General features: G+C 43.9%; 2 protein-coding genes across 2 annotated transcripts; one reads left to right on the top strand and one right to left on the bottom strand.

Moving 5' to 3' along the window:
- LOC115560906 (lysophosphatidic acid receptor 6-like) lies at positions 1 to 3,280 on the top strand. Its single transcript, XM_030380559.1, has one exon. It carries the CDS (start codon positions 1,431 to 1,433, stop codon positions 2,304 to 2,306), a length of 876 nt encoding a protein of 291 aa, XP_030236419.1. The 5' UTR covers positions 1 to 1,430; the 3' UTR covers positions 2,307 to 3,280.
- Positions 3,281 to 3,522: 242 nt separating this feature from the next.
- On the bottom strand, positions 3,523 to 12,400 carry LOC115560904 (integral membrane protein 2C). The gene is made up of 6 exons (XM_030380555.1): positions 12,124 to 12,400; positions 10,497 to 10,643; positions 9,973 to 10,161; positions 8,719 to 8,829; positions 5,553 to 5,703; positions 3,523 to 4,408 (listed from the first exon to the last, which is right to left on the bottom strand). The coding sequence occupies exons 1-6, from the start codon at positions 12,214 to 12,216 to the stop codon at positions 4,317 to 4,319; spliced, it is 783 nt and encodes a 260-aa protein (XP_030236415.1). The 5' UTR covers positions 12,217 to 12,400; the 3' UTR covers positions 3,523 to 4,316.
- Between the last annotated feature and the right edge of the window lie 139 nt (positions 12,401 to 12,539).

Here is a 12,539-nt window from a genome sequence, read left to right as displayed (position 1 = left end):
TTCATTACCATTCATTCGTATTCACCCTTTCTTTTTTATTGTATTGTTATTCGGTATACTTAAGTTTATTTATATTTCTTATTATTACATTTATTTGTACTGTTTTCTGTTTTTCTTTTTTATGTATTAACTATAGGTGGAGTGTACATAGAGTAAAGATAGGCCTATTGTCCTCTGGTCGAAGAAGAATCGCGACGGCGCCCTCTAGTGGCTAGTCCTGAATAACACCGGGGTGGGCCATTCATTCTGTCCCATTTCATGAAACCACACCGGTCATCGATGTTAGAAAGTGTCTTACAATGTGTTGCTCCCCTTCCCATTTAATTTCACTTCTAATATTTTGTCTTATTCATTAGAAGTCATTACAAAAGACCTTCAGTTACTTGCACAGGATGTAGGCAGAGCTCCTCTGCCACCAACTCAACTCCTACAAAGATCAAAAGAAGATCTGGTAGTTCATAAATGGCAACAATATTGCCATAATATTGTTGCCGCAGATCTTTAAAAGGTATTGACCGTTTTTTTTTTATATACTTTCTTAAAAGCTGTGTGAAACAAAGTTGTATTTACATACAGAATCTGATGCTAATGTTGATTGTCTGACCTTCCTTTTGCCACTGCAGAATAAGAGGACAAGATAGGCTCTCTCACACACACACACACACACACACACACAGACACACACATTTTAACTTCTTTATTTATGACAATTCTCACACTCTTAGCTGTCCATCGTGTTCGATGATGACCCTTGCTCCAGGGATGGGGGTGGGGAAGGGGGGGTTCAGCGACGTTGCCGCTGGTGCCACTTCTCATGGGCTTAAAGTCCGATCCTTGAGCCGCACATTCGTCCGCAGATGGAGCAAGGGAAACCAGATGCCAGGAAGGTACCAGCCGCCCGCTGGTGACTCTGGATGCACCTCTCGGAACGTCGGCCTTGGTTGGTTTGGTGTATTTGAGAAACGTACCTACCAGTGTATTCTCTCTCACGCACACGCACACGCACACACACCTGACATTAAAGTGAGGGGGACTAAACTAAACTACACCAAGTTTGTTATTTGGGGCTTAGTGGCAAGAAAAAGGTCTAGTAGGCTACTTGTTGAATGCAGAAGTAAAGAACAAAGGGAAGATATCTTTAAAAAATTGAGTCAAAGCACAAAGGCCTCAAATGGAAACAGTCAAATCCATTGAAAGTCTATTTGATTACTTCAAGTCAAACTCAGAGCGACAATCCATGAGTACCAAATGAATAGTGCCTCCAACCTAGCAAGTGAGGTTAGCTTGATTGGAATAGGCAAGTTTCGGTTCCTGTGTGGTTAAAAACCTAAATTCAAACACGACACTTCTTTATCAATATCAGGGCGGTGTGCTACACGGGTCTAACCACAGTAGAGCAATCTTCCGTTTGACATTCTTCACTCGACAACATGTCATCTGCCGAGGAGGGGAACATGGCCTACGCAGTCATCTTTGGGTGCATCGTGGTGCTGGGCTTGCCGCTCAACGCTGCGTCTCTGTGGATCCTGATACAACGCCACCGGCTCAAGTCTCCCAGCGCTGTCATCATGATCAACCTGGCCTTGGCCGACCTGCTGCTGGTGCTGTCCCTGCCAATGAGAGTCTACTACTATGCAACGGGCATCTGGTCCCTCGGGGTTTTCGCCTGCATCTGTATCTCCTCGCTGTTCACTAACAACATCCGTGCCAGTGCCATCTTCATCACCGTCATCGGTGTGGACCGACTGCTGGCTGTGGTGTTCCCTCTGAGTTCCAGGCACCTGCGCAACACCACCAACAGCTGGAGGGCATGTGGCTTGATTTGGATCTCTCTAGTGGCTGTAAGCATCCCAGAGAGCGTCGCGATATCATCGAAGATGCAGGGCTGCAATCTAACGAACTGCTTTCACCCTGAACGCTCTCCCTGTTATAAGGAGCAGATTGTTCCATCACTGAATTACGTGAATTCTTGTTTCGTGTTCACTTTACTGGCAGTCAATTGTATCTCCACTTCAATGGTGTCCTGGAAATTGCGCAGTCACCTCAGTGACTCTGTTCAGGTGGTCAACAAGATGAATGTAATGCTCATCTTTGCCATGAACTTGTTGATGTTTTTCATATTTTTCTTACCTGTTTCATTGGTACTGAGCGTTGAAAAGTGGAGGGTTGCTGTTGAGCCAGCACTGTGTCTTGCGAGCATGAACTGCTGTTTTGATCCTCTGTTGTATTACTTTTCTTTGGATTCCTTCTGGACGAAGAAAGAGGATGACAAGGCAAGGCCTAACGGAATCCACAGCCGGTCATGATTCAGGTGAAATAGAGCTACACTGAGCCAGTTGAACGGATATATATTGTATGTCACCTTTTATATCTATTTATATAAAGCCATTGAAGAAAAGGTTGTTTTGCTGCCATTGCTTAATATATTATTTGTATTTGAGTCAATAAAACATTAAATTCAGTACATATCTGAAACTTCTAAAGCATAGGGGAGTTGTAATGCCATTTTGTAGTATATTTTATCAATGTAAAACAAAATCAAAACTCAAGTCGAGAAGAGGCTAACTATTCTGTGCTTCATCTTTTAAGGCCTCTAAATTCAATGTAATAAGATGAGCCCTTTCCTTTCTTTAATATTCACATATTAATTTTGTATGAGTATTACAATCTCCAGATATAAACAGAGCCAGATGGACTCCAGCTTTTTAGTTAAGCTATGGCTGACCTCACGGATCGATTCCCCATCAGTGACTGTGCATGGGTTGTTAGTAGCCTCATGTGGACTTCATATATGCAATCAGTGCCATCAGCCCTCCAACCACCCAGTGTGGGATTAACAGGTGTGATGGAAGTGGATGATAAACCTGATGACATGGCACACAGAGGTGTTGTGTTTTTGGTACTATTAGTACATTCATGTACACAAATGAACAGTCATTGTAATGGGTATGTTTTTAACCCTTTTCTCCCTCTTGATTATGCAATTCATAATACTGTAAACTTGTAATTTCTGAAATTCTTCTGACTTTTTGTAAGTGAACTATTGTCTATGCATGCGTGTATCTGTAGTGTTGTTGTGTATGATGTTGTGTGTTTTTGGTTGTGAAGGACCCCAGGAAGAATAACCATGCTGTTGAGCCAATTGCTAATGGGGATCCATAATAAAGTAAAAGGTAGACTAGATGGAAACCGGGGGTGCTGAAATATTAATTCAAAATCTTATAATGTATTATCCTACATTTGTTTGTGTTTAAATAAATGGGTGTATAGATTTCCACAACTAATTCAGTTTGTTTTTTTATTTACTTTAATCCCAGAGAAAGGTGAACAAAATATACAGATCAAAAGTTTGGTGGTTAAAACATTTATATGTTCCCTTTTGGTGTTGTAATGACTTAAGTCCAGTCTCTGACTCTGGACCAAGGCTTCAAACCTTGTTCTACAAAGAATTCTAACAGTGCCACTTTTTTCTCCCTTTCCTCTAATTCATAAACTCATGCAATATTAAATAAAGACAGCAAGTGGGATAGACAACTTTATCGATTCAAAGTGCAAAACAAAGCTCCTAAAAAAATTTTAAGGATGGTAATGAAGCTGAGGTGAGCTTATTGCGATATAATGCAGCAATAAACAAAACAGGGTTACTTTTGTGAGACTTTTTTTTGGTTAAACTGTTCGAACATTTCATGATCGATGTTATCTACATCTGTCTTACTAAAACCACACGATTTCATCACATCAGTTACAGCGAGAAGCTTAAGTGAAACGGAAAGCATGCAAGGGTTAACCGGAAATGTAGGCGGTGTAGGGCGGAAAAACTAACGCAAGCTGTGTTTTTCTCTACCTGCTGGTAACCAACAGTAATGTGAACGCCTGCATCATTCATCCCATGGGGTCAAACTATCGTGCCTCGCACTGCTCCTTTCCCCATTGTCGAACTCCAAGAGACAAGCCTAGTCTCCAGGGCAAGGAGAGTGGGTCGCAATGACGACGCATAGAAACAGTAATCTCCCATGACTACCGTCACCACCCTACGCATTCCCCACAGAGAAGCCTGAAGCATAAATGGTCACAACGTTTCCTCTTATTTGCAAAGTTGAAAATTGCTACATATATAGTGATGGAACTGTGAGTGTGGCATTGCAGCAGGTGTAGAGTGTTGAAGACCTACACATTTATCAAAACAAGTAGTCATTATTCAAGGAACTCCTTAGTAAAAACCATACCCAGTTAATCAAATGAAAGGGTGCTACAGGGTGTGTGTGTGTGTGTGTGTGTGTGTGTGTGTGTGTGTGTGTGTGTGTGTGTGTGTGTGTTTATGCGTCGTCACAAATGACGGTCTCCACAACAAACGTGTTCTCAAAGTGACGAATGTGGTGGCAGTCCTTGGCCTCACGCTTGTCGATACCTGGAAGAGACAAAAGCCAGAGAGGGAAGGAAAGATAGACAGACAGAAACAGCGAGAGAGTAAAAAAAAGCAAAAACATTTGTGTTATTTTTTACCTGAAATGAATAAAGTTTGTGCAACAGGGTAAAACTCCAACTACCACAACTTTCTGAGTGGTATTTTTTAGATTGGTTGCGCCACCTAGCTCTAGAGAGTGGGACATGGGTTCTGACAGTGTCCCAATAGCACCCCTTGCACTTTCTCCTATGGAACCCAATGTACCCGTTCTTTCTAAAACCTTCACAGCGAGGGTCACAGCGGCCCAGATAAGATTTTAGTTTTAAGGTTTCATGCTAAAACGGGGGTTTACTTAGACTTAACACCATTTCATGTGAAGATTCTAAGTTAACCGTTAATGGGGACCTATTGCAGAATAAAAACATCCTTAAAATATCTTCCCCTTTGTCCACGTTATCTTGGAATTGCTTGGACACGCCAAGCTAAGCACCTTCGATAGTGGTCAGGATCATTTCATAGACCGGGGAGTACCATTGGATATACGTCTCAACTTGCTCATATCCAATCCCCGAAAGGATCTAGGTAGCGACACTATAGATAGAACATCGTGACAGGCAAGGAAAAGTCAGCTTTACAATATGACCCCTTTAATGAGAATCTGGATCAGAGTCTCTTTAACAGCCAGCACCAACCTAGCACTCATAGGATTAGTCTTAACCGGACTACATTACCAGTCTTACCAGTCTTGTATCCTGCAGTCCCACTATGTTATAACACACATCTGGAGGAGACGGCACATAGCCTCCGCCGGAAAACATTGTTCTGTTATGGAGAAATTCTCTCAAAGTGTTGATGATACTTTAAGAAAGTGGATTTTGAAAAGTTTATTTGTAAAGGGGCCAGTCTACACCGCGTTGATTCAAAACCTTTACAAAAACGTTGTCTAAGAAGAGAGTGATCCGGGACAGGATGTTTTACACATTTACGAGTGCTGGCTGAGTAAGTATCCGCTGTTCCACCAATTACTCCCAGATCTTCAGCTCGTCTACCGTCACACCTCAGGACCAGATCCACTTTCGATTATCAAAAGTGATTGGCGAGCCAACGCCGCCAGCCCCACGGCCCGAGACAAAGCGAGCACACTCACGTCTGCGCATGGAGCGGCGCTTCAGGCGGTAGGTTTCGCGGCCGTTGCAGAGGCGGTAGATGTAGGGGCCCAGCTGGCGCATGTTGTGCACCTTGCCCGTCACCACCATCTCTTCGTGGATGATGTAGGTCTGGGGCAGGTAGGTCCCCTTCTGTGGAGACGTGAAGTCAAACACGGTCATGCTCATCCAGGCTGCCCAGGGTTAGGGGCAATAGGTTTACATTTTCCTTTAGTCCTACTGCAATAAATGCACTTAACGTGTTAAGTGTTAAAACTTGACATCACTTTCAAACAGCACTAAAGCGCTTTATTTTTAAAGGTCCCATGGCATGCTACTTTATGGATACATACATTTAAGCGTCTTAGAGTACCAGATTAAGCGCTACATACATACATACATACATACATACATACATACATACATACATACATACATACATACATACATACACACATACACACATACAAGAGCCCGACCGATATTATCGGCCGATATTAGGCATTTTTCAAACTATTCGGTATCGGCATTTATAATGGCCGATAAATGAATATTTAAAAATAAGTTTGTCCACCAGAGGGCGATCTAACGCCCCAAACCCGCTGATTCAGCCAGAGTTAGGCAGAGTGAATGACGGAGATCGACGGAGATCATCGGTGTTGTTCATGTGTGCAAGTGTGTTCATGGTAAGTTGGCAACTGTCACGGGACATACATTGCTTGAATAACAATTAAAAGAACATCCCCATCAATTCTCTAAAGTCGATAAGCATGACTTAATTCATGACTACCATGTCCAGTTTTGCTGTTGTTACGCGTTAGCTGAGAGTGAAAAGGACTTAAAGGATAACTACAAATAACCAATGTTAGAGGGAAATCTGTTTGTTTGCGCGTTTCTGGATATTTTTTTTTAATATATATATATATATATATATATATATCGGTCGATATATCGGATTTTTAAATCACAAAATATTCGTATCGGTATCGGCCTTAGAAATCCTATATCGGTCGGGCTCTAGTATATACACACACACACACACACACACACACACACACACACACACACACACACACACACACACACACACACACACACACACACACACACACACACACACACACACACACACACACACACACACTAGGGCTGTCAATCCTCCCCTGAAATCATATTCGAATTTCTAATGCTTCTTATGTTGAATATTCGAATAATATTCGAATATTTTAATGTTTTTTTTTATTATATCATTATATACACCGATACCATCTTATTATTAGGCCTATGTCCCGCGTCCACTAGAGGGTGCGTCAACCAAATCTGTTATGTAACATTTGCAACAAGTTTTACCAAATCAATACAAAACTTATATAAGTAGGTACGATATAACGCCAGAAATATTCAAGCAATGATGTTTAATGAAGAAGCTGATGTTCAATCATTCAAATACACACACACACTGCTATTTTACGATGTTATTCTTGGCTGTTTTGACCGTGGTTCTTCCTCAGCCGCTAACTGTTCTGCGTACTCCGAGTAATGCACTGAATGGAGGTGTGCGCTCATGTTGCTCGTAGTCGAGTGGTACTTTAACGACTTACAGCATAATTTGCAAATGACGGTTTCTCTGGATGTAATCTTCCCGTTTCTCGATGGAAATCCGAAAGTTATGCTTTCTGTCTGCTCGCGCGCTGCTTCCCACCATCTTGTAAGCATACAATGCCGAACGTCACGACGCACGACGTTGACTTTGATTTGCGTCATTGCTAGGCAAAAGTTAAATGTAATTCTTGACTTGTCAATAAAATTGGCAAAAAAAAAAAAAAGTTTGAACGTTAGTTGCCGCACTCGAATGTTCTCCTTTTTTAAAAAATTTAATTATATTCGAATAGCGAAGTTCGTTTTGACAGCCCTAACACACACACACACACACACACACACACACACACACACACACACACACACACACACACACACACACACACACACACACACACACACACACACACACACACACACACACACACACACACTAGTGGGCCCTTAATACAGTATTTGAAAACGTTAAAGAAATTCAGCCACTACGACCCAGTTCCACACGGAGCTTTTCACAAACGCGCCAATTTTTAGAGCCGGGTCAAGTTGGAGGGTGGTGGTGTGGCCCCCTGAGCAGCTTGCGGCCACGGTACCATGCACTCGTGTTTACAGTGGATGTATCGCAATGGCGAGGCGTAAACAGCTTTTGGCCGTGTTCTGTAAATATTCTATTCTAGTCCGGGGGCTCCGGCGGGAGCCCTGGAGCTCTATATCTAAATAATATCATATCATACATAGATATCTATATCATACAATACAATATATATTATCACGGCCAAAAGTTGTGTGCGCCTCCAGGCGATATTATGAATCAAAAGTTCCCCCCAATTCCTTCTCAACCATGGCTGAGATAACCCCACAACGAGTCTCGTTGTGGAAATACCAGACACGTCAGAGAACCCGACGTGTTATGCGCCATAACACCAACAGCAGAACGGTTATGCAATTAACAAAGAAGTGTACAATACATGCAGTGTGTTCATTTAGACACAACCACACATACATATGGCACTCGCACGGTCATATCTCATTGGGCAAAGCAGAGAAAGGGGAGGTAACATGTCCCCGCACGTCGGAGCTTTGTTTTGTCAAAGGCAGAGCAGGAGACCTAGTGCTTGTTTTACACCTAACACCATGTCTAGCTGCTGGGGGATCATAGGCAGGCTAGGGGAAGTAATATTAATGTTAGAAAAACTCATAAAGTGACATTTTCATGCCATGGGTACTTTAAGGATTGCAAATGTAATAGACTTTTATGAACGACGAGTGGTTTTATTTTATTGGTGGTATTTGGTCAGGTTGTTTGGTCTCATGTCTTTGTATATGTTGCATTTGGGGCTTTCCCACTTCTGTAAACCAAATTTCCCTTCCGGACAAAAAATTGCTGAACTGAACAGAACTTGGAGACCATTTTGCGATTTGAAGAGAGATTTACAACCGCAAACAGAGGCCGCTTCTTATGACATCTTATTAGACAACAATGTCAGGATATTTTTAGGTTGCTTTGGATCCGTCTTTCAAGTGAACCGAGGCAGGGAGAGTGTGAGTGTGAGTGTGTGTGTGTGTGTCCACCTTGACGTTAATGAGAAGCTCCCAGAGGTTGCGTGGGGGCATCACGATTGTGGTGTTCAGCTCAATGACGTAGCACTTCTCCAGCGCAATATCGTGATAGGCAGTCAGCCCCTGAGGAAGGAGAGCAGAAGGTAGAACATGTACCAAGGCTTTGTCATGTCCTGAAAAGACGTAGCAGCAACCGTCACAAACCTCTGTCAAACTGTTATTTGCTCTTTTAAACTTTGAATGGAACGACACTGTTCACCTAGACATTGCATTACCACCCCGTCCCACCCATCCTACTTATTTGATGTTGTACGACCTGGCACTTAGGGTGCACTCACACTAGGCCATCTGGCCGTGGCCGTTGGCCGTTTTCACACCTAACCGTGCTCAAATGGCCCCATTGTTCTCTGGCCTGCACTCACACTAGGCCATCTGGCCGTCTCAACTATGGCCTGGCCACGGTAGGCTCTTGAACATACGTCATCACGTCATAAGTAACACGACATCACCAAGCATCCGCTGCATGGACTATAATAAAGTCTGCCGCCAGTCAGAGTTTTAACAACAATGGACAACAACACAGAGAACACAGTTCGCACTTTGCTGAGTCTGTTGCTTATTTGGAGCCGTTCTCAGTTAGAGACCACTATCACTGCTGATTCGAGTACGCAAACATCGCTTGACGCCATGTTTACCGTTTAATGGGAAAGAAGGCTCGTCCCCTTTATTATGTCCATGGTCGTCGCATGGACTATACGTCATCCAGCTCAGGTTGCGTAGCCGTGCGTGTGTGCGTGTCGGCTCATTAGTATCTGTACCGTAGCGGCCAGTACCATAGCAGCACACCTCTCCCAAGTGGCCAAATTGGCCTGGCCTGGCCAGACTGACCACACTCACACTGGCAGATTTGAGCACGGTTAGGTGTGAAAACGGCCACGGCCACGGCCAGATGGCCTAGTGTGAGTGCACCCTTAATGTACACACTTATTGTGTGTCGTACTTTGTAATAGTAATTAGTTGTGTAGCACGTTATCCTAGCTAGCTAGCTTTGTTGTATACAGGGAATGGGTTAACCTAAGTTGTTGGTGCTTGGCACTTGGTTATATGACCATCCTTACTATACCGACCGCACTAAATTGTCCCTCTTCTTCTGACAAAAGTACTAGCGTCTGCTAAATGTACATGTAATATTTCTAAAAATCCGAGAAACCCCAAATCCCCCAAATCAGCCTTTCCCTCCTCCTGAACCCTACTCCTCAGGCTCACCCTGTGGAAGTCGTGGATGATGTCAGCGGCGTCGCTCCCACCGAAGTGGGGCACGGGCACAGTGATCTGCTCGTAGTTGTCGTCTAGGTAGATGCCCACGTTCTCCTCCAGCTCCTGGCGGCCCAGCAGCGGGGCGTAGGCCGAGTCCTCGTACAGAACCCTGCAGTGGAACAGGTTCTCCTCTGGCATCTACACACACACACACACACACTTTGAGTTTTTTTTCATTAAAGAGAGGCTTCGAATACACAATATGTATAATTAAGACTACCTATGTAATTTGATGGTTATTGTTTGTTGTCGTTTATGTTTGTATTATACTTTTCTTGAAGGGAGGGGCACTGTAATGGGGAAATGGGAAATTATAATGAGCCAACACAATCTCTGAAAGCCTGTGGGGAAACATCGGTAGCACAACACTAAGTACAATCCCCCTGAAAGCAATGTCCCAGCAGTGTCTCTGTGTTATATTAATGTCAGTAAGAAACAAGAAGGGGTGGGGGGAGCTAGGGGGGGGCACTTACATGAGGTATGAAGTAGTAGCGGTAGACATAGATGGAGGCCAGCACAAGGCCGGACATGAAGACCACCAGCCCAAAGGTCAGGCAGCATAGTCCGTTCAGGGGGGACTTCCTGGGACGCAGAGGCAGGACCAGCTCGTCGTCATCATCCTGGGAGAACACACACACACACACACACACCTTATTATAAATTAAAATTACCCTCTCACGAGGCTCCACACTCATTTCAATTTCCGCTCACCGGTCTTTACGCTAATCAACAACAACAACAAAAAAAGACCCTAATTAACACCAGCCAATATTAGACAAATGCGTTAACACAGCACTTCCGTGCACCTAAATAAAAAGTCAGAGGTAATTGCTGTGCGAGGCCAGGGAGAAGGATGACTGAGCAGTGGGTAATGGGAAGCTTGAGTGAGATGGTGAGTAAACCTTCCCCGGACGCCTCCAGTCTCACACTCCATCTGCTGCCACCGCCAGGCGCACAGTCTGCCTTGGCAAGGCGTCAGGCAAGAATCACACAGACGTAACTATTCACTGAGCACTTCCTTTTACCATAAATAATCGCACACATACACACATCTCTGAGCTTATTACTATGATTTTACTCTGGCGTAACAGCAGGAGGCTATTTCAAAAAAGTAATGTGCTGAGACACTTTTTAACTGGAAGAAAAAATGATGTGGGGTTACATGTTCCTGAAGGAAGCTGTGCCCTTGTCTCTGTAATTCTTCACCCATCCAGTGGTTTATGAGGAACTTGCATCCTTCTTAATATTCATCATATAAACTGTTCCCAGAAGATGACAGACGTGGGTGGGAGAGAAAAGAGGACACCCAATGACAACAGGAACAGAAAGAGTGTGAAACCATCACTTGCGTGAGACAGTTCTCTAGTGTTCTCCGCTAGCCTGCTGTGTGAACTAGAGCTGTCCTTTGTCCTCTCGATATCTGTAACAAAACATTCGTGTCACAGCATGCCTTCAGAGTCATAAGAACGCCACCATTATCATAGGCTATAGAATTGTCATATGCGAGATGGCCATCTTGTCAACATTAGAGGACGTCGGTGGCACTTAAAACCACCAGCAATTGTCAAACCAACAGCACCTCGGCGAAGGTTAGCTGAAGACTCCACAGAGCTCCATAAAGGATTGTCTACACTGCAAGAAACAGTAACGAAGAATCTGCCATTTTGTCAGCTTGTGCACTTCTACAATTCAACGCATCGTCATATCGCATGGGTTTTAACGTTACAGTAACATTCAAGAGAAGCATCCACCTGCATTATTGAAATACTAAATTCCAATACACCTTATATCTTAAATAGGATAGGCCGCATTACTTTTTAAGACGTTTCAAGACCTCGAGATGCTTTGTGAGCATGCAGTAACTTCCACTGAGAGAAAAGTGGTGCAGCGCAGTGAAAAGAGCATGATTGCGTTTGCAGCCAGATAAGGAGGGCGACGCATCTCCAGTTGTTCACCGCTGAGCAGGTGCAGGCGGTCCTACCATAGACCATCGGGCTTCATCCCTTTATTCACTCGAATAAATATCGTGACAGGAGACATCAAAATATAACAATCGAAATATACAATTGAACCAAGACGCATCATTAATAAGGTGCTTACCATCGGGTGAGGAATGAGAATTTCGGTCTTGTCGCCATCGTTGTCCTTTTCGCCCTTCTGCCCCGCGACCGACTGGAAGGTGATTTTCACCATGTTTGGGTCGCTGTGTAACGAAGTTAGGTCTGCTGCTGATGCCCTCGTCGAAGGGCCTCCCTCGATCCTCCCTGGTAGCAACCTCTGTGCTGTGACTGATACTGTCGCTACGGTGTGTCTCTGTTGTGTCTCTGACTGCCGGAAGTTGGCCTTCTTAGGTTTTTGATCCGCCCTTAAAGGGCCAGTGCGTTGACGCGTCCCATGTAACCATGCACCCTCACTGATGCAGGGTAATAGAACATGGGAAAGCATAAGCCTACTTACAAAACGTTCACACAACCGTATTTCTAAGAACCGAACCATCGATCTTGAATGGTCCTTGG

Source organism: Gadus morhua, chromosome 16, assembly GCF_902167405.1.
Source record: "Gadus morhua chromosome 16, gadMor3.0, whole genome shotgun sequence".
NCBI lineage: Eukaryota > Metazoa > Chordata > Actinopteri > Gadiformes > Gadidae > Gadus > Gadus morhua.
The sequence above is the reverse complement of the archived record's forward strand: the minus strand, read 5'-3'. Positions and strand labels throughout refer to the sequence as shown.

Bases quoted from the DNA above. Each gene is read 5' to 3' on its own strand.
- LOC115560906 (XM_030380559.1), top strand. From the start codon at position 1,431: ATGTCATCTGCCGAGGAGGGGAACATGGCCTACGCAGTCATCTTTGGG.
- LOC115560904 (XM_030380555.1), bottom strand. From the start codon at position 12,216: ATGGTGAAAATCACCTTCCAGTCGGTCGCGGGGCAGAAGGGCGAAAAG. The intron at 10,162-10,496 runs GTAAGTGCCCCC...GTGTGTGTGTAG, and splicing joins GCTACTACTTCATACCTCAT to ATGCCAGAGGAGAACCTGTT. The intron at 4,409-5,552 runs GTGAGTGTGCTC...TGTCTCTTCCAG, and splicing joins GCGCCGCTCCATGCGCAGAC to GTATCGACAAGCGTGAGGCC.